Source organism: Hyla sarda, chromosome 1 (assembly GCF_029499605.1).
Source record: "Hyla sarda isolate aHylSar1 chromosome 1, aHylSar1.hap1, whole genome shotgun sequence".
Classification (NCBI taxonomy): domain Eukaryota; kingdom Metazoa; phylum Chordata; class Amphibia; order Anura; family Hylidae; genus Hyla; species Hyla sarda.
In genome coordinates, this window is record NC_079189.1 from 462,408,357 (window position 1) to 462,427,630 (window position 19,274).

General features: G+C 44.3%; 1 protein-coding gene across 10 annotated transcripts in view; it reads right to left on the reverse strand.

Moving 5' to 3' along the window:
- Positions 1 to 19,274, reverse strand: part of LOC130284660 (vacuolar protein sorting-associated protein 33A) — a 253,616-nt gene that overhangs the window by 30,294 nt on the left and 204,048 nt on the right. For 9 of the 10 annotated variants that reach the window (XM_056535248.1, XM_056535228.1, XM_056535237.1 and 6 more), the window contains 2 exons: positions 2,415 to 2,480; positions 2,199 to 2,326 (listed from right to left, as the gene is read on the reverse strand). In XM_056535248.1, coding sequence (XP_056391223.1) covers positions 2,199 to 2,326; positions 2,415 to 2,480 — 194 coding nt within the window. Of the gene's footprint in view, positions 1 to 2,198; positions 2,327 to 2,414; positions 2,481 to 6,793; positions 6,950 to 19,274 lie in introns of those variants that run through there. The other variant, XM_056535312.1, reaches the window with a different exon arrangement.

The window sequence follows — 19,274 nt, forward strand, 5'->3', positions numbered from 1 at the left end:
TTTTTAAATGATGGTCAACTAACTAATGTGGGTAAAATGGGATATTTTGGACTTTATTTTTTATTTTTATCCCATGTATATGGCCATTTTAAGGCAAACCAAGGAACATCAAGATGCCTGAAGATGAAACCCCTTATGGTAATTGATAAGGTCCTCACATAAACATCTGTTCTCTAACTCAATAGTCCTATGTATGCTACTTTAGCCAGTAAAGATAGCATGCGCCGTTATTTGGCTGACTGCTTTCTTACAATCCCAGACTCCTATGGCAGTGACATTGTTAATCCAACTGCCTGATCCTTCCCTCCACCAACATCTGCAGTCAGGGAAGAGTCCGGAAATCCACATTATCCAAAAATGGTTGGCAAGTGCTGCAGAAATGGGACTAACACAGGGCTTGGGACTAACATCTCACATTTAAAATCCATCTGGCAGTGGAATGTGAATGGAGGAAATCTTGGCAGTAGATACAGCTTCTAACCCCAAAATACCTATAAATACGTTTTTGATACTTCCTCCCCTCTCCACTCATGATTCACCTTAGGTTTATTGGCCATTAAAGTTACCTGAACATTTTATATATCCACCACCACTGTTCTACAGTACTGTCCACATCACAATATAAAACCAATTAGGATTTTCCCCAAATTCCCCTAAAACTAAAAGGGGAATTTATCAGACAAATATGTGCTGGAAACACCACATTATTTTTTGGTGTCATGACAAACAGATTATTATTGTATGTCATAAAATACTACTTTTACTGACCGATACATGTTTTTTGTGTCCACATCTTAAAAAAAGTGGACCATCCCACCTATGAGTTGTTGTTTCAGACAGACTTACAAAGTGTAATTGGTATACAAGACAGAAAGGGGAGGGCACACTGGGCAGCACCTTCACCTGTATGGAATGTGCAGTTCAATCTCCTGCTGGGTGCATATAATGAAGAATCGATAAATATGGTACAAAATGGGTGTATGTGCACTCACCGCTCAATACAGGTCACTGCATTCCGAGGTTCGGGAAGCTGGTTCTCAGCGTGGACCCATCTAGGTAGTGCTCAGAAGCAACATCAGCAGTTTTGCACGCGAGTGCACGTGCGAAACTGCCGGTGTTGCCTCTGAGCGCTACCTAGATGCGTCCACGTTGAGACCCAGCTTCCCGAACCTCGGAACGCAGTGACCTGTATTGAGCGGTGAGTGCACATACACCCATTTTGTACCAGACTTACTAAGTGTGTTCACACGTAATATATGCATTAGTTTGCACACACTTCACTAAAAGATCTAGTGTTAAAACAATCAGATTTTTAGCTTCTTGCCTGTTTTTTTGTATAAAGCTATGTTGTTTTATGTTTGTTTTGCCCATTTTTTAAAAGGCAAAGTAAAGTATTAATTCTGATAAAAGGAAATCTGGAGAAATTTTCTTGCACTCGATTACACCATGTTAATAAATTTGTGCAAAACAACATCTACTGTGTCAGAAACACCAACTACAAATCCATCTTTATTGGTAAATTCTCCCAGAATGATGTGTGCACCTATGGAAACACCAAAAACAATGGGCCAGATTTATCCAGAGAGAAACAATAACAACCAATCACAGCTCCGTTTTTCGAAGATAGCGCTGATAAAAAGGAAACTGAGCTCCAGAAATGTAAGGGACACCAGAAAGCATGGCCTGAAGAGAGGGTAGCCCACTGTTTCCAAACTGCATCTGATGGGAGAGGTGGTGCACATATTGGTGGGAGTACAGTATACCATTTTTTACCCAGTCTGCAGTCAACTTATTTTTTTTCTTTAAGGTGTAGTCCAGTGGTGAAAAGTTTCAGATCGCGCGCGCGGGGGGGGGGGGGGGGGGGGGGGGTTGGCCCAGATAGCACGTGTTGACCACTGCACGAGGCGGCGGCCGACACGCCCCCTCAATACAACTCCGGAAATTGCCGAAGGAAGCGCTCTGGCTCTACCATAGAGTTGTCTTGAGGGGGCGTGTCAGCCGCCGATTCGTGCGGTGGTCAACACGCCCCCTTCCCGAGGGCTGTCGGGGCCCCAGACAGGAGATCACGGGGGGCCCCAGCGGTCGGACTCCACGCGATCTGAAACTTATCCTTAGGATAGGGGATAACTTTTTCACCACTGGATATCTCCTTTAAAACACATAAGTAAAATATATAGACCATCAAGTACAAAAAATACCTCAGAATGTTCTCAGCAATAATGTCCATTAGTTCCAGCTTGGGTCTAACAAAAAATATGATGTTTTTAACATCCGAGGATGGTAACGGGCCCGCCTTAAGCGTGAACATTTTTTCAACCTCATGTTCCTAAAAACAAATGTAACAGTCCGGTGTCACAAACCCAAACCTTTACAAAGAAAAAACTTATTGTGTTACAGCAAGAAATTAACAATACCTTCAACAGTGAATACTGGGCAATTAATCCAAAAGGGCCGGTCAGATACTCATCCCATACAATAGCCTGCAAGGAACAAAAAACAAGAGGTCTAATAATTCACAGTGTTACACAATACAAACCATTTACATATGTATTTATATGATGAAAAATAAACTGAGTTCTGTTAGAGATGGGCCTGTGCTCTGATAACAATACAGTCCAGCATGGAGTGAGCCCCTCTGCTGAGAATTCAAATTGACAGGTTCACTTTAAAGGGGGTAGTTTGGTGAGTCACATACAGTGGCTCAGATGTATGTTCTTACCCAACAGGCCCAATAACTTACCGTATATGTTAAATATGTTTTTATGGGTGTATCCACAGCCCCCCATAATATATGGCTGTGGGATACTGGACAAAGCAGACCAGGGAAGTACACTTGCAATTCACCTGTTCGCTAGAGACACAGCCCATGACAGACCAGAACTAGACTCATCCACCTTAAAGGTGTACTTCGGTAGAAAACCTTTTTATTTTTATTTTTTTAATTATCAACTGGTGCCAGAAAGTTAAACAGATTTGTTACTTCTATTTAACATTTTTAATCCTTCCAGCACTTAGCTGCTGTATGCTCCAAAGGAAGTTCTTTTCTGTCAGATCACAGTGCTCTCTGCTGACACCTCTGTCCATGTCAGGAACTGTCCAAAGCAGCATAGGTTTGCTATGGGGATTTGCTCCTACTCTAGACAGTTCCTGACATGGACAGAGGTGTCAGCAGAGAGCACTGTGGTCAGACAGAAAGGGAAAAAAAATTCCTCTGTAGCATACAGCAGCTGTTAAGTACTGGAAGGGTTCAGAATTTTTACTAGAAGTCATTTAAAAATCTGTTTATTTTTTAATCAACTGGTTTCAGAAAGTTAAACTGCAGTAATTTGGTACGGCCCCCATACAATATACACAACAGCTGCAGTGCCGCTTGTCAGCACCTAAAAGATATTCATGGCTGGATGGCCTGAGTGTGTTATATGTGTGTGTGTGTATTTATTTGTTTGTTTATTTTGATTAAGTCACATCACCTGTAACTTTTCTGCGCAGTGACCTGTAAATTTTATTTGTACTAGGGATGTCCCGATACCATTTTTTTTTCAAGACCGAGTACGAGTACCGATACTTTAATTCTAGTACTCACCTATACCAAGTACGAGTACTTCTATGTTAAAGGGAATCTGACACCAGGGTGACCCGGTTTCTGGTGCTGCTTACCGTGCTGATATGTGGGTCCTTGTTGTGTACAATGGAAGCGGCTGCTGTAGTATACGCAAAGATTTCTCTCTTCTCCATTGGACAGAACAGGGAATTTGCACTGGCGGCGAAACTGATGTCTCCGGAGTGATTGGGCTGACATTTACATGATTAGCAGCGGTAGAAACCGGGTCACCACCACTATCTACATATAAATTCAAGTTAGTGCAGGGGACTCTGCTGTAAGATTGTCTTTAATAGTAGGTAGTATCCCCTTGTAGGTAGTATAGATAGCTGCAGACATTAGTAGCAGCCCCCCGGTAGACCGCAGCCCCCCTTGTAGACAGGGCTCCCCCCCCTTGTAGACAGCACCCCCTCTTGTCCCCCCTGTAGACAGCGCCCCCTGTGTCCCACTTGTAGACAGCGGGCCCCCCCCCCCCCTCCTTGTAGACAGGGAGCAGTGTCCCCCCTTGTAGCCCCCCCTTATATAGACAGCAGCCCCCCCTTTATAGACAGCCCCCCCTTTATAGACAGCCACTCCCCTTTATAGACAGCCGCTCCCCCTTTATAGACAGCCGCTCCCCCTTTATAGACAGCCGGCCCCCCCTATAGACAGCAGGCCCCCCCTTATATAGACAGCAGGCCCCCCTTATATAGACAGCAGGCCCCCCTTATATAGACAGCAGCCCCCCCTTATATAGACAGCAGCCCCCCCTTATATAGACAGCAGCCCCCCCTTATATAGACAGCAGCCCCCCCTTATATAGACAGCAGCCCCCCCTTATATAGACAGCAGCCCCCCCCTTATATAGACAGCAGCCCCCCCTTATATAGACAGCAGCCCCCCCTTATATAGACAGCAGCCCCCCCTTATATAGACAGCAGCCCCCCTATAGACAGCCCCCCCTTTATAGACAGCCGCTCCCCCTTTATAGACAGCAGCTTCCCCCCTTAATAGACAGCAGCCCCCCCCCCCTTATATAGACAGCACTCACCTGCGGCTGTCCTCGGGTGTTGTTGCTCCGCTGTCCCGTTCTCCCGATCGCATCATTGTGTCCTACGGAGGAGCATGTGACATACACGTCACTCTGCTTCCTCCGTAGCGTTACGCTGGGCGCAGGGGAGGAGGAGTGACGTGTAGGTTACATGCTCCTCCATAGGACGCATAGGGAGAACGGGACAGCGCCGCACAGCCCCAGGTATCGGGCATGGTATCGGGGACATTAAACGAGACCCTGATACCATGCAAATGCTGAGTGCAGCCGCAATACCGATACTAGTATCGGTATCGGGATATCCCTAATTTGTACCATTTGGGGGTAGATTGCACATTTTGGTCGTCCAGGAGCCATGGTGATCAAACAACAGTAGTTCTGCCACTTATTTCTAATTTCCTTTTACATCCTATGTAACAGATGTCCTGCCATGAAAACCACACAGCACCACATGATTGATTTGCGTGGGGTGCTGTTCAGAACACGGAAAGTCCCCCACCCCCGTCTGACCACTTAGGACGCTAGCATTGCCATTAACTGTGGCATCTTGACTCTGGAAACTACCATGGGGTGATAGATAAGACACATCTGGTTCTGTATATGAATGGCTACATCATGGGGTATTAAAGGAAAACTGTCAGCTTTCTTCCCCCGCACTAACCAGCGGAACTGGCTGGTAGTGCGGGGGGCGCTGATCAGTTTGGTCCTTACCGTGCTCGGATACGCCACGCCGTTCGGCCGTAATCTTCTATTATCGGTATATGCTAATGAGGTGCTAACTGGCACTTGCCGAGCTAACTGGCACTCAGACGGCAGCACTTTCTCTTCATTACAAAGCGGGGAGAAGAGGGAGAGGCGGAGGAAGGGGAGGAATATTGATGAGCTGGGCGGCGGTGCGGCAGGCAGCACTGATGTCAGAGTGCCAGTTTGCCCAGTCTGCCAGTTAGCACCTCATTAGCATATTCCGAAAATAGAAGATTATGGCCGAACGGCGCGGCAAATTCTGGCACGGTAAGGACCAAACTGATCATCGTCCCCCGTACTACCAGCCAGTACCACTGGTGAGTGCGGGGGGGGGAGCAAGCTGACAGTTTTCCTTTAACCCCTTAAGGACCCATGACGTACCGGTACATCATAAGTCTGCTCCCATTCTATAACACGGGGCCACAGCGTACATGCAAATCACGACATCCCGAACAGCTTACAGGACAGCCGGAGGGTCCCTACCTGCCTCCTGGTATCTGATCGCCTAATGACTGCGCAGTGCCTGAGATCCAGACATGAGCAGTCAAGCAGCAGAATCATTGATCAATGGTTTCCTATGAGAAACCATTGATCAATGTAAAAGATCAGTGTGTGCAGTGTTATAGGTCCCTATGGGAGCTATAACACTGCAAAAAAAAGTGAAAAAAAAAAGTGAATAAAGATCATTTAACCCCTCCCCTATTACAAGTTTGAATCACCCCCCTTTTCTCATTTTAAGAAAAACGAAATAAACATGTAAATAAAAATGTATGTGGTATTGCCGCATGCGGAAATGTCCGAATTATAAAAATATATTGTTAATTAAACCGCACGGTCAATGGCGTACACGCAAAAAAAAAATCCAAAGTCCAAAATAGTGTATTTTTGGTCACTTTTTATATAATGAAAAAATAAATAAAAATCCATCTAAAAGTCCGATCAATACATAAATGGTACCCCTAAAAACGTCAGATCACGGCGCAAAATATGAGCCCTCATACCGCCCCGTACGCAGAAAAATAAAAAATAAAGTTATAGGGGTCAGAAGATGACAATTTTAAACATATGAATTTTCCTGCAATTCATGAAGGTGTGATCAGTAGGATCAGCGGCGTATACTTGTTATGTTATCACCACCAGTGTTCTCCAACCTGTGGCTGTCTAGCAGTTGCAAAACTACAACTCCCATCATGCCCTGACAGCCTTCGGCTGTCAGGGCATGATGGGAGTTGTAGTTTTGTAACAGCAGAACAGCCATAGGATGGAGAACACTGGAGTATTCTGTTCTGAACTGGATCTACATAAAGCCACAACCACAGACCATATGTAAAATACAATATACACTGCATGTCTCGGAATAACAGGAGAAAGACTATAGGTGAGAGAATATTAGAAGTATTGGATCACTCAGCCCCCACCTTACTCCCCGCACATTTATCCAGGAACTCCCGCAGCTCAATGCGCATCGCCTCCCGCAACACGTTCAGGTTCACCCGGCCGCAGGACAGATGACTCGCCATCTTGAGAGTCCTGGTGCCAGGCGGATTCATGTGACAGCCTCTGTGTGTCATGTGACCGGAAAGAACGATACACAGCGAAGTCCAGGCAGCGCTAGCAGATCGCCGAGCACCGTGCTTTATTATCCCGGCTTCCGTGCGTAACCATTGGGTTAGAGGAGTCATGTGACCACCCAGAAGCTGCCGGCGAGGCGAACAAGGGAGGGAAGAGACAATTAAGTGTTATAATAAGGGAATCCTGCCTCTGATATAGGGCGTTACTGGGAATATGGGCATGTGCAGGAGACAGGGTAGGGGATCATAGACACATCTCTGAACAATCTCCTGGACTTCCCTTCCCAGTGCTCTGCTACAAGGTCTCTGTCCTCCTTCCCAGTGCTCTGCTACAAGGTCTCTGTCCTCCTTCCCAGTGCTCTACTACAAGGTCTCTGTCCTCCTTCCCAGTGCTTTACTACAAGGTCTCTGTCCTCCTTCCCAGTACTCTGCTACCAGGTCTCTGTCCTCCTTCCCAGTACTCTGCTACCAGGTCTCTGTCCTCCTTCCCAGTGCTCTACTACAAGGTCTCTGTCCTCCTTCCCAGTGCTCTACTACCAGGTCTCTGTCCTCCTTCCCAGTACTCTGCTACCAGGTCTCTGTCCTCCTTCCCAGTACTCTGCTACAAGGTCTCTGTCCTCCTTCCCAGTACTCTGCTACAAGGTCTCTGTCCTCCTTCCCAGTTCTCTACTACAAGGTCTCTGCCCTTCTCCTTCCCAGTGCTCTGCTACAAGGTCTCTGTCCTTCTCCTTCCCAGTTCTCTACTACAAGGTCTCTGCCCTTCTCCTTCCCAGTGCTTTACTACAAGGTCTCTGTCCTCCTTCCCAGTACTCTGCTACAAGGTCTCTGTCCTTCTCCTTCTTAGTGCTCTACTACAAGGTCTGTGTCCTTCTCCTTCATCGTGCTCTACTACAATGTCTCTGCCCTTCTCGTTCCTAGTACTTTACCTTCTCTTTCCTAGTACTCTACTACAATGTCTCTGTCCTCCTTCCCAGTACTCTTCTACAAGGTCTCTGTCCTTCTCCTTCCTAGTGCTCTACTACAAGGTCTCTGCCCTTCTCCTTCCTAGTACTCTGCTAGAAGGTCTCTGCCCTTCTCCTTCCCAGTTCTCTACTACAATGTCTCTGTCCTCCTTCCCAGTACTCTACTACAATGTCTCTGTCCTCCTTTTCAGTGCTCTACTACAAGGTCTCTGCCCTTCTCCTTCCCAGTTCTCTACTACAAGGTATCTGCCCTTCTCCTTCCCAGTTCTCTACTACAATGTCTCTGTCCTCCTTCCCAGTGCTCTACTACAATGTCTCTGTCCTCCTTTTCAGTGCTCTACTACAAGGTCTCTGCCCTTCTCCTTCCCAGTACTCTGCTACAAGGTCTCTGCCCTTCTCCTTCCCAGTACTCTACTACATGGTCTCTGACCTTCTCCTTCCCAGTGCTCTACTACATGGTCTCTGACCTTCTCCTTCCCAGTGCTCTACTACATGGTCTCTGACCTTCTCCTTCCCAGTGCTCTACTACATGGTCTCTGACCTTCTCCTTCCCAGTGCTCTTCTACATGGTCTCTGACCTTCTCCTTCCCAGTGCTCTACTACATGGTCTCTGACCTTCTCCTTCCCAGTGCTCTACTACATGGTCTCTGACCTTCTCCTTCCCAGTGCTCTTCTACATGGTCTCTGACCTTCTCCTTCCCAGTGCTCTACTACATGGTCTCTGACCTTCTCCTTCCCAGTGCTCTACTACATGGTCTCTAACCTTCTCCTTCCCAGTGCTCTACTACATGGTCTCTGACCTTCTCCTTCCCAGTGCTCTACTACATGGTCTCTGACCTTCTCCTTCCCAGTGCTCTTCTACATGGTCTCTGACCTTCTCCTTCCCAGTGCTCTACTACATGGTCTCTGACCTTCTCCTGCCCAGTGCTCTACTACAAGGTATCTGCCCTTCTCCTTTCCAGTAGTCTCCTGTTTTTTTAACCTTCTTTAAAGGTAACTATAATGTTGAGTCAGCAGTATACACTTTTAAAACTAAGTCTATAGAACTTTAGGAATAGTTACCCTATAATCTTTTTTTAGTGGGTACCCACCAGCCATAGACCAAGTCACCCTTTCTCCTAGGCAAGGTTCACACTGCCTTAGAACTTCTGTCCAATGTATCAGTCTGCATCCAGTATACTGTAAGAGAGGGCAGTCTCAATGGCCAGAACAGCCACGATTTTGAGTCTACTGGATTTAGTGCATATGGCCCAAATGACTCCATTTGGGCCATTGAAATCAAAGGCATACGTTGCCCTCCATTGCAGTATATGACAGCATCCCTTTTTCGGTGGGATGCCAACAAATACGTCTGATGGAAGCCCTAATGCCGTGTTAACCTAGCCTGTAGGGGTTTGTCGATGTGACAGAATGTTACTTTAATAGCCTCAGCTCTTATTTAGATATGAGAGCTGTTATGACTTTTGGCTGCAGAGGGTCAATGGAGATAACATCAGATTTAAATGAGCTTGCGAAAATGTGATCTGACTGACCCCAAACAAGTCATGAGGGGGACGGGGGGAAATTTATCAAAACCTGTGAGGAGGAAAGGTGGTACAGTTGCCCATAGCAAATATCAAGATTAGTTTTTTAATTTTGTAAAAAGGAAAAATGAAAGAAGCAATCTGGTTCTGCACATGCTTTGATAAATCTCCACTACATGGTCTTCAGTGCTAGACTTGACAAGGCCAATATTTATAAAAACTGCCCGGCTTGTAAGGTTTTTCCCAGGCAATGATGTTGAGGGTATAGTGAAAATGGTCTGAGTGAGGAAAAATCGGTGAAAGGGGCAGAGGATGTCAAGACTTAGGCTGGGTTCACATCACGTTTTCTCCCATACGGGAGCACATACGGCAGGGGGGGAGCTGAAACCTCGCGCTCCCGTATGCCTTTCAATCTGCTCCCGTATGTAATTCATTTCAATGACCACAGTTTTTGGTCCGGGGAAAAAGCGCATACAGCGCAAAAATGAGCCGACCGGACCAAACGTTTCACTCCGGCCGGCTCATTGAAATGAATTACAGGAGCGCATAGAAAGGCATACAGGAGCGCGAGGTTTCAGCTCCCCCCTGCCGTATGCGCTCCCGTATGGGAGAAAACGGGATGTGAACCCAGCCTTATTCTAAGAAACAGGTGGTGCCCAGTTAAGAAAACTACAACTGAATACAATGGTGGTGCTTCAACTATTGTGTCAAGGGGAAATGGAAAGACAAGAGTCCAGTGGAGAGCACAACATTTAAATCATTGGCCCTCATTTACTATTGCAAACCCGACATGTTTTGTCGGGTTGTGCGCCAGATTCTGTCGCATTGCGCCAGAAATTCTGCCTGCCTCAGAATTTGCACCAGAATTGAAAAAAAACGGACTAACTCTCCATTTTGCTAAGAAAACGCGAAAAAGGGGCGTGGCTGCTGGGGAAAGGGCGTGTGGTCTCCAAAAAGGGGCGTGTTCCCGACATTTTCACTAAAACCCAACATATTTACTAAGGTTTCCACATAAAATGTGGTGGATTTGAGCTGAGGAAAACCCGACAGATCAGAGCATGTGTAAAAAAAAAGCAAAGTGTAGGGAAAGTGGAAAATGTAGGGAAACCTTAGTAAATACCGTGGAAAATAAATTGTAGGGAATTAAAACCCACAAAGAAACCTACACAACACTCTTAGTAAATGAGGGCAATTGAGCTGTGGAAAAACATTAATTGAAGGGGTTATCCCAGAATAGAAAAACAGAGCTGATATATTCCAAAACAGCATCACACCTGTCCTCAGGTTGTGTGTGGTACTACAACATTTCTCCAATTAACTTAAATAGAACAGTGCTTCAATACCACACGCTGAGTACAGGTGTGGTGCTGTTTTTGGAACACATGTGCAAAGACAAAACAAAGTCCAGCTCACCTCCCCTGAGTTCTTTACACGGATCCAGCACTCAGGCTCAGGTGCCACAATGTAGTGAAAGAACTGAAGATGATCCAGCAATTCAGAAGAACATACGGCTTTATTGAGTATTTTCAGATAAAATCTCGCATCAATTTTACATCACAAATGCCATCTTGATGCGTTTCGAGCGCATGCGCTCGAAACGCGTCAAGTTGGCATTTGTGATGTGAAATTGATGCGAGATTTTATCTGTAAATACTCAATAAAGCCGTATGTTCTTCTGAATTGCTGGATCATCTTCAGTTCTGAAGGCCATGAGAGGTCAATTGCTACTAACAGATAGATGAAAGACTTTGCAATGAAAATTATAAAGCTTGTGTTTTTTAGAAAATGATGCAAAATACTAGTAGATCCCCAGGTATTTTTTTTTTTGCATCTTCAAATTTCCATTGAAAACCTCCATGCAAATTCTTTTGCAAGAAACCACAATTTACAGATACATTCATATATCAGAGCCAGTTCCCTAATAACAGTGTTTTAGAAAATGAAGTAAAAAATATGTATAAATAATTACTCAGTAAAAAAAATAAATTGTAAATAAATGGTAACATCCCCCCTGACATCCTACAATGAATTCTGCAATATTACACAGCTAATCTTCTGAAGGGGGGGTTTCTTCAATGGCAGCATGCTACACATTATGGACCTGTCATGGCGTATCACAATACTGGTCCCTCACACAGTGGGGATCAAAAGTTTGGGCACCCCAGATAAAAATTTGTATTAATGTGTATAAAGAAGCCAAGGAAAGATGGAAAAATCTCCAAAAGGCATTAAATTACAGATTAGACATTCTTATAATATGTCAACAAAAGTTACATTTTATTTCCATCATTTACACTTTCAAAATAACAGAAAACAAAAAAATGGCGTCTGAAAAAGTTTGGGCACCCTGCAGAGTTAATATCTTGTACTGGCCCCTTTGGTAAGTATCACAGCTTGTAAATGCTTTTTGTAGCCAGCCAAGAGTCTTTCAATTCTTGTTTGAGGTATCTTTGCCTATTCTTCCTTACAAAAGTCTTCCAGTTCTTTGAGATCTCTGGGCTGTCTGTCACGCACTGCTCTTTTAAGGTCTATCCCTAGATTTTCAATAATGTTAAGGTCAGGAGATTGTGAAGGCCATGGCAAAACTTTTAGTTTACGCCTTTTGATGTTTAGGATCATTATTCATTTGTAGAAGCCATCCTCTCTTTAACTTCAGCTTTTTCACAGATGGCATCAAGTTGGCATCCAAAATTTGCTGAAATTTTATTGAATCCATTTTTCCTTCTACTTGTGATATGTTCCCTGTGCCACTGGCTGCAATACAACCCCAAAGCATGATTGATCTACCCCCATGCTTAACAGTTGGACAGAGGTTTTTTTCATTAAATTCTGTTCCCCTTCTTCTCCAAACGTACCTTTGCTCATTCCATCCAAAAAGTTCAATTTTAACCTCACCGGTCCACAGAACTTGTTTCCAAAATGCATCAGGCTTGTCTATATGTTCATTTGCAAAGTTTAAACGCTGATTTTTGTGGTGAGGACGTAGAAGAGGTTTCCTTCTGATGACTCTTCCATGAAGACCATATTTGTACAAGTATCTCTTTATCGTGGAATAGTGTACCACAACTCCAGTGTCTGCCAGATCTTTCCGGAGGGATTGTGCAGTCAAATGTGGGTTTTGAATTGTTTTTCTCACAATCCTGCGAGCTGTTCTGTCTGATATTTTTCTTGGTCTTCCAGATCTTGCTTTAACTTCCACTGTTCCTGATGACTACCATTTCTTAATTACATTCCGAACAGAGGATATTGACATCTGAAAATGTTTTTCTATCTTCTTTTAGCCTTCTTCAGCTTTGTGAGCGTCAATCATTTTCAGTTTCAGATTTCTAGACAACTGCTTAGAAGAACCCATGGTGCTGATTGTTGGGGCAAGGTTATGAGTCTGGGCATTTAAAACCTTTGAGATTGACATCACCTGGTCTTCCCAGATGATGATTGAGAACAATCCATGACACTGGCAGGTCTCAACTTTGCAAAGGGGGCAGTGAATGCTGTAAATTCTGCAGGGTGCCCAAACTTTTGCAGACACCATTTTTTTGTTTTCTGTTATTTTGAAAGTGTAAATGATGGAAATAAAATCTAACTTTTGTTGACATATTATAAGAATGTCTAATCTGTAATTTGATGCCTTTTGGAGATTTTTCAATTGTTCCTTGGCTTCTTTATGCACATTAATACACATTTTTACCTTGGTTGCCCAAACTTTTGATCCCCAAATATGTTTTGACCAATACCAGCGGTACTCAACTGGCAGACCATGGTCCAGATCACGCCCGCCAAACATCCTGTCCACAGCTTCCCTACAGAGGCATCCGCTCTTCCAACATACATTTGTATTGTTGTTACGCCGAGCACTCCGGGTCCCTGCTCCTCCCCGGAGCGCTCGCTGTGTTCTCCTCTATGCAGCGCCCCGGTCGGGCCCGCTGACCGGGAGCGCTGCACTGACATTCATGATGGGGATGCGATTCGCATAGCGGGACACGCCCGCTCGCGAATCACATCCCAAGCCACTTACCTGTCCCGGTCCCCGGCTATCATGTTCTGGCGCGCGCGCCAGCTCTCTAAGATTTAAAGGGCCAGTGCACCAGTGATTGGTGCCTGGCCCAATCAGTCTGATTAGCTTCCACCTGCTCCCTGTCCTTATAACCTCACTTCCCCTGCACTTCCTTGCCGGATCTTGTTGCCTTAGTGCCTAGAGAAAGTTAATACTGTGTTTACTGTGTTCCTGACCTCCTGCTATTACTATTGACTACGAACCTTGCCGCCTGCCCCGACCTTCTGCTACGTCTGACCTTGCTTCTGCCTAGTCCTTCTGTCCCACGCCTTCTCAGCAGTCAGCGAGGTTGAGCCGTTGCCGGTGGATACGACCTGGTTGCTACCGCCGCAGCAAGACCATCCCACTTTGCGGCGGGCTCTGGTGAAAACCAGTAGCAACCCTAGAACCGGTCCATCGACACGGTCCACGCCAATCCCTCGCTGACACAGAGGATCCACATCCAGCTAGCCGAATCATAACAATTGTTCAGTGGTGTTGCTAGGGTTTGTGTCACCCGATGTGGCAGAAAATGGTGTCATCCCCTGACGTCCCTCCCCTTAAAGGGGTACTCCGGCCCTAAGACACCTTATAAGATGTCTGATCGTGGGGGGCCCGCCGCTGGGCCCCCCCCAATCTCTCATGCAGCACCCACCTGTCTCAGCTGCACGCAGCGCTGGAGGCTCCGTGTCTGAAGACTCACGACCACGGGGCCGGAGTATCATGATGTCAATGCAAGTCTATGGGAGGGAGCCTGATGCCAGTGGCGTAGCACGTTTCAGAAAATTATTTCCAGTATAATAATCAAAACATACAATTTGCCACAGAATGGGAAAATGCTAGAGAAGGTTTTACCATTTAAAACTACAGCTCCCATTATGACCTAAGTGGTAAGGTTCTGCTGGGAGTTGTTGTTTCACCTATCATTACTGCAGAACTTACAAGTGACTATAGCTCTGATGGGACACACACAGGAGGATACACAATGATATCAGTGGCTACAGGTGACGTCTTCTCTATAGTGAGGAGAATACAGAATGATATCAGTGACTACAGATGACGTCTTCTCTATAGTCTTTCCTTATCTAATTCAGCTGGTACATATCGCTATGACGTGTTCCAGATAGATCTTCTCTCTGCAGAAGTTGATGCCCAGATGGCTCCTCACTACATCAATTCTGAGCCTCTATACGAAAACAATAATTATTATAACCATGCCAGACACTATGCCCATCAATTTAATACTAACACACACTGCATCCTCTTAATATAATACTATGACACACAGTACCATCTCAATATAACCCTGCCAGACACTGTACTCTCTGAACATAATACTGCTACACACTGCACTCTCTGAATATAATACGGCCACACACTGCGCTCTCTGAAAATAATACGGCCACACACTGCGCTCTCTGAATATAATACTGCCACACACTGCGCTCTCTGAATATAATACTGCCACACACTATACCCCCTGAATATAACACTGACACAATGTACCTTCTTAATATAATACTACCACACACTATGCTCTCTGAATATAGTACTGCCACACACTGCACCCTGTGATTATACTACCACACACTGCGCCCTCCAAATATAATACTGCCACACACTGTGGCCTCTGAATATAATACTACCACACAATGCGCCCTCTAAATATAATACTGCCACCAGGGGTGTGAAAATGTAAAAAAAAAAAAAAACTACTTGTCCAAGCTAGAAACTACTTGTCCAAGACTAAAGCGGAACACGATCTACTTGTCCCTCAAGAAAATCCACTTGTCCTGGTAGATAAAATAATTTCTATCAAAATAGTCTGTAAAGAAGGTCTTTATTAGTTTCTGCACTTCCTTTTTTTCCCTCCTCATCCTATAATAGCCATAACTCTTATTTTTCCATCTACAGATCCATAAGAGGCTTGTTTTTTGTGGGGCCAAGTATACTTTGTAATGACACCTTTCATTTTTCCATAACTTATGCTCTGAAACAAAAAAAATTTGTGAGGTGAAATTGAAAAAAAAAAATGCACATTCACCTTGTGGTCAAACGTACATCGTGACCCCTATAACATTTTTATTTTTCCGTATACTGGGCTGTATGAGGGCTAATTTTTTGGGCTGTAATATGCTGTTTTGCATGCACTATTTCTTCCATTCATTCTCCCGTCACAAAATAATAATAATAATCCTTAATTAATAACGGGCTATGACGGGTTAAAATGGATAATATAAAAATCCCATAGACTACAATGGTATTTTGTAACGCCCATTTAATGATTTTAACCCCTTAAGGACAATGGACGTACTCCTACGCCCCCGTTTCCGAGTCCTTAAGGACCGAGGACGTAGGAGTACGTCCTGTCCATTCCCGACCCCCACCGCTAGCCGGAGGGCATGCTGGGAGCTGTAGTTATGCAACAGGAGGAGGCAGACCACCACAACTCCCAGCATTCCCTTATGGGCATCCTGGGACTTATGGTTTTGCAACAGCTGGAGGCACATTCTTTCTATGGAAAAGTGTACCTTCAGCTGTTGTATAACTACAACTCCCAGCTTGCACAATCAGCTAAAGTGCATGCTGGGAGTTGTAGTGGTGCATCTGGTGGTTGCATAACTACAACTCCCAGCATGCCCGTTGGCTGTCGGTGACTGCTGAGAGTTGTAGTTTTGCAACAGCTGAAGGCACACTGAGTTAAGTAGCATACCAGTGTGTCTCCAGCTGTTGCATAACTACAATCCCCAGCATCCCCAGCCAAAGTAGTATGCCTCCCGCTGTTGCATAACTACAACACCCAGCATGCCCTTCCGCTGTCCGTACATGCTGGGGGTTGTAGCTTTTGCAACAGCTGAAGGCACACTGGTTGCAAAACACTGAGTTTGTTACCAAACTCGGTGTTTCACAACCAGTGTGCCTCCAGCTGTTGCAAAACTACAACTCCCAGCATGCACTGATAGACCGTACATGCTGGGAGTTGTAGTTTTGCAACAGCTGGATGTTTCTCCCCCCACACAGCCTGCCTCCCCAATAAAAATGAAAAACGTCTGGTACGCCACTGTTTTCAAAACGGAGCCTCCAGCTGTTGCAAAACAACTCGCAGTATTACCAGACAGCCACTGACTGTCCAGGCATGCTGGGACTTTTACAACAGCTGGAGGCACCCTGTTTGGGAATCACTGGCATAGAAAACCCCTATGTCCACCCCTATTCAAGTCCCTAATTTAGGCCTCAAATGCGCATGGCGCTCTCACTTTGGAGCCCTGTCGTATTTCAAGGCAACAGTTTAGGGTCACATATGGGGTATCGCCGTACTCGGGAGAAATTGTGTTACAAATTTTGGGGGGTATTTTCTGCTATTACCCTTTTTAAAAATGTAAAATTTTTGGGAAACCAAGCATTTTAGGTAAAAAATTTTTTATTTTTTTTTACATATGCAAAAGTTGTGAATCACCTGTGGGGTATTAAGGTTCACATTACCCCTTGTTACGTTCTCCGAGGGGTCTAGTTTCCAAAATGATATGCCATGTGTTTTTTTTTTTTTGCTGTTCTGGCACCATTGGGGCTTCCTAAATGCGGCATGCCCCCAGAGCAAAATTTTCTTTCAAAAAGCCAAATGTGACTCCTTCTCTTCTGAGACCTGTAGTGCGCCAGCAGAGCACTTTTCATCCCCATATGGGGTGTTTTCTGAATCGGGAGAAATTGGGCTTCAAATTTTGGGGGGTATTTTCTGCTATTACCCTTTTTAAAAATGTAAAATTTTTGGGAAACCAAGCATTTTAGGTAAAACATTTTTATTTTATTTTTTTACATGTGCAAAAGTCGTGAATCACCTGTGGGGTATTAAGGTTCACTTTACCCCTTGTTACGTTCCCCGAGGGGTCTAGTTTCCAAAATGGTATGCCATGTGGTTTTTTTTTTTGCTGTCCTGGCACCATAGGGGCTTCCTAAAGGTGACATGCCCCCCAAAAACCATTTGTCACTCCTTCCCTTCTGAGCCCTCTACTGCGCCCGCCGAACAATTAACATACACATATGAGGTATGTCCTTACTCGAGAGAAATTGGGTTTCAAATACAAGTAAAAATTTTCTCCTTTCTACCAATTGCAAAAATTGGGTCTACAAGAACATGCGAGTGTAAAAAATTAAGATTGTGAATTTTCTCCTTCACTTTGCTGCTATTCCTGTGAAACACCTAAAGGGTTAATACACTTATTGAATGTCATTTTGAATACTTTGGGGGGTGTAGTTTTTATAATGGGGTCATTTATGGGGTATTTCTAATATGAAGACCCTTCAAATCTGAACTGGTTCCTGAAAAATAGCGAGTTTGAAAATTTTGTGAAAAATTGGAAAATTGCTGCTGAACTTTGAAGCCCTCTGGTGTCTTCCAAAAGTAAAAACTCATAAATTTTATGATGCAAACATAAAGTAGACATATTGTATATGTGAACCCCAAAAATGTTTTATTTTGAATATCCATTTTCCTTACAAGCAGAGAGCTTCCAAGTTAGAAAAATGCAAAATTTTTATTTTTTTCATCAAATTTTGGGATTTTTCACCAAGAAAGGATGCAAGTTACCATAAAATTTTACCACTAAGTTAAAGTAGAATATGTCACGAAAAAACATTCTCAGAATCAGAATGATAACTAAAAGCATTCCAGAGTTATTAATGTTTAAAGTGACAGTGGTCAGAATTGCAAAAAATGCTCTGGTCCTTAAGGTGTAAAATGGCCTGGTCCTTAAGGGGTTAAGGGTTTTCAGAACGGAACATTAAAACAGGTCTTCAAAACTGATGAATTTATAGTGTGAAAGGAGCCTTATTTCATACATGGCACTGCGGCTGTTAGATGTGAACTAGGTCTGAGCATTTAGCTTGGACCTTCACTGGAGTGCATAAGAGGACCCCTACTAAAAATACAGTCATGGCCGTAATTGTTGGCACCCCTGAAATTTTTCTAGAAGATGAAGTATTTCTCACAGAAAAGGATTGCAGTAACACGTTTTGCTATACACATGTTTATTCCCTTTGTGTGTATTGGAACTAAACCAAAAAAGGGAGGCAAAAAGCAAATTGGACATAATGTCACACCAAACTCCAAAAATGCATTGGACAATATTATTGGCACCCTTAACTTTATCTTTGGTTTTTGGCACCCTTAACTTAATATTTAATTGCACACTCTTTGGAAAAAATTACTGAAATCAGTCGCTTCCTATAACCATCAATAAGCTTCTTACACCTCTCCGCTGGAATGTTGGACCACTCTTCCTTTGCAAACTGCTCCAGGTCTCTCTTATTGGTAGGGCGCCTTTTCCCAACAGCAATTTTAAGATCTCTCCACACGTGTTCAATGGGATTTAGATCTGGACTCATTGCTGGACACTTCAGAACTCTCCAGCGCTTTGTTGCAATCCATTTCTGGGTGCTTTTTGACATGTGTTTGGGATCATTGTCCTGCTGGAAGACGCAAGATCTCCGATGCAAACCCAGCTTTCTGACACTAGGCTGTACAGTGCGACCCAAAATCCGTTGGTAATCCTCAGATTTCATGATTTCACACATTCAAGGCATCCAGTGCCAGAGGCAGCAAAGCAACCCCAAAACATAACCTCTACCATATTTCACTGTAGGTACTGTGTTCTTTTCTTTGTATGCCTCATTCCATTTTCGGTAAACAGTAGAATGATGTGCTTTACCAAAAAACTCTATCTTGGTCTCGTCTATCCATAATATGTTTTCCCAGAAGGATTTTGGCTTACTCAAGTTCATTTTGACAAAATGTAGTCTTGCTTTTTTATGTC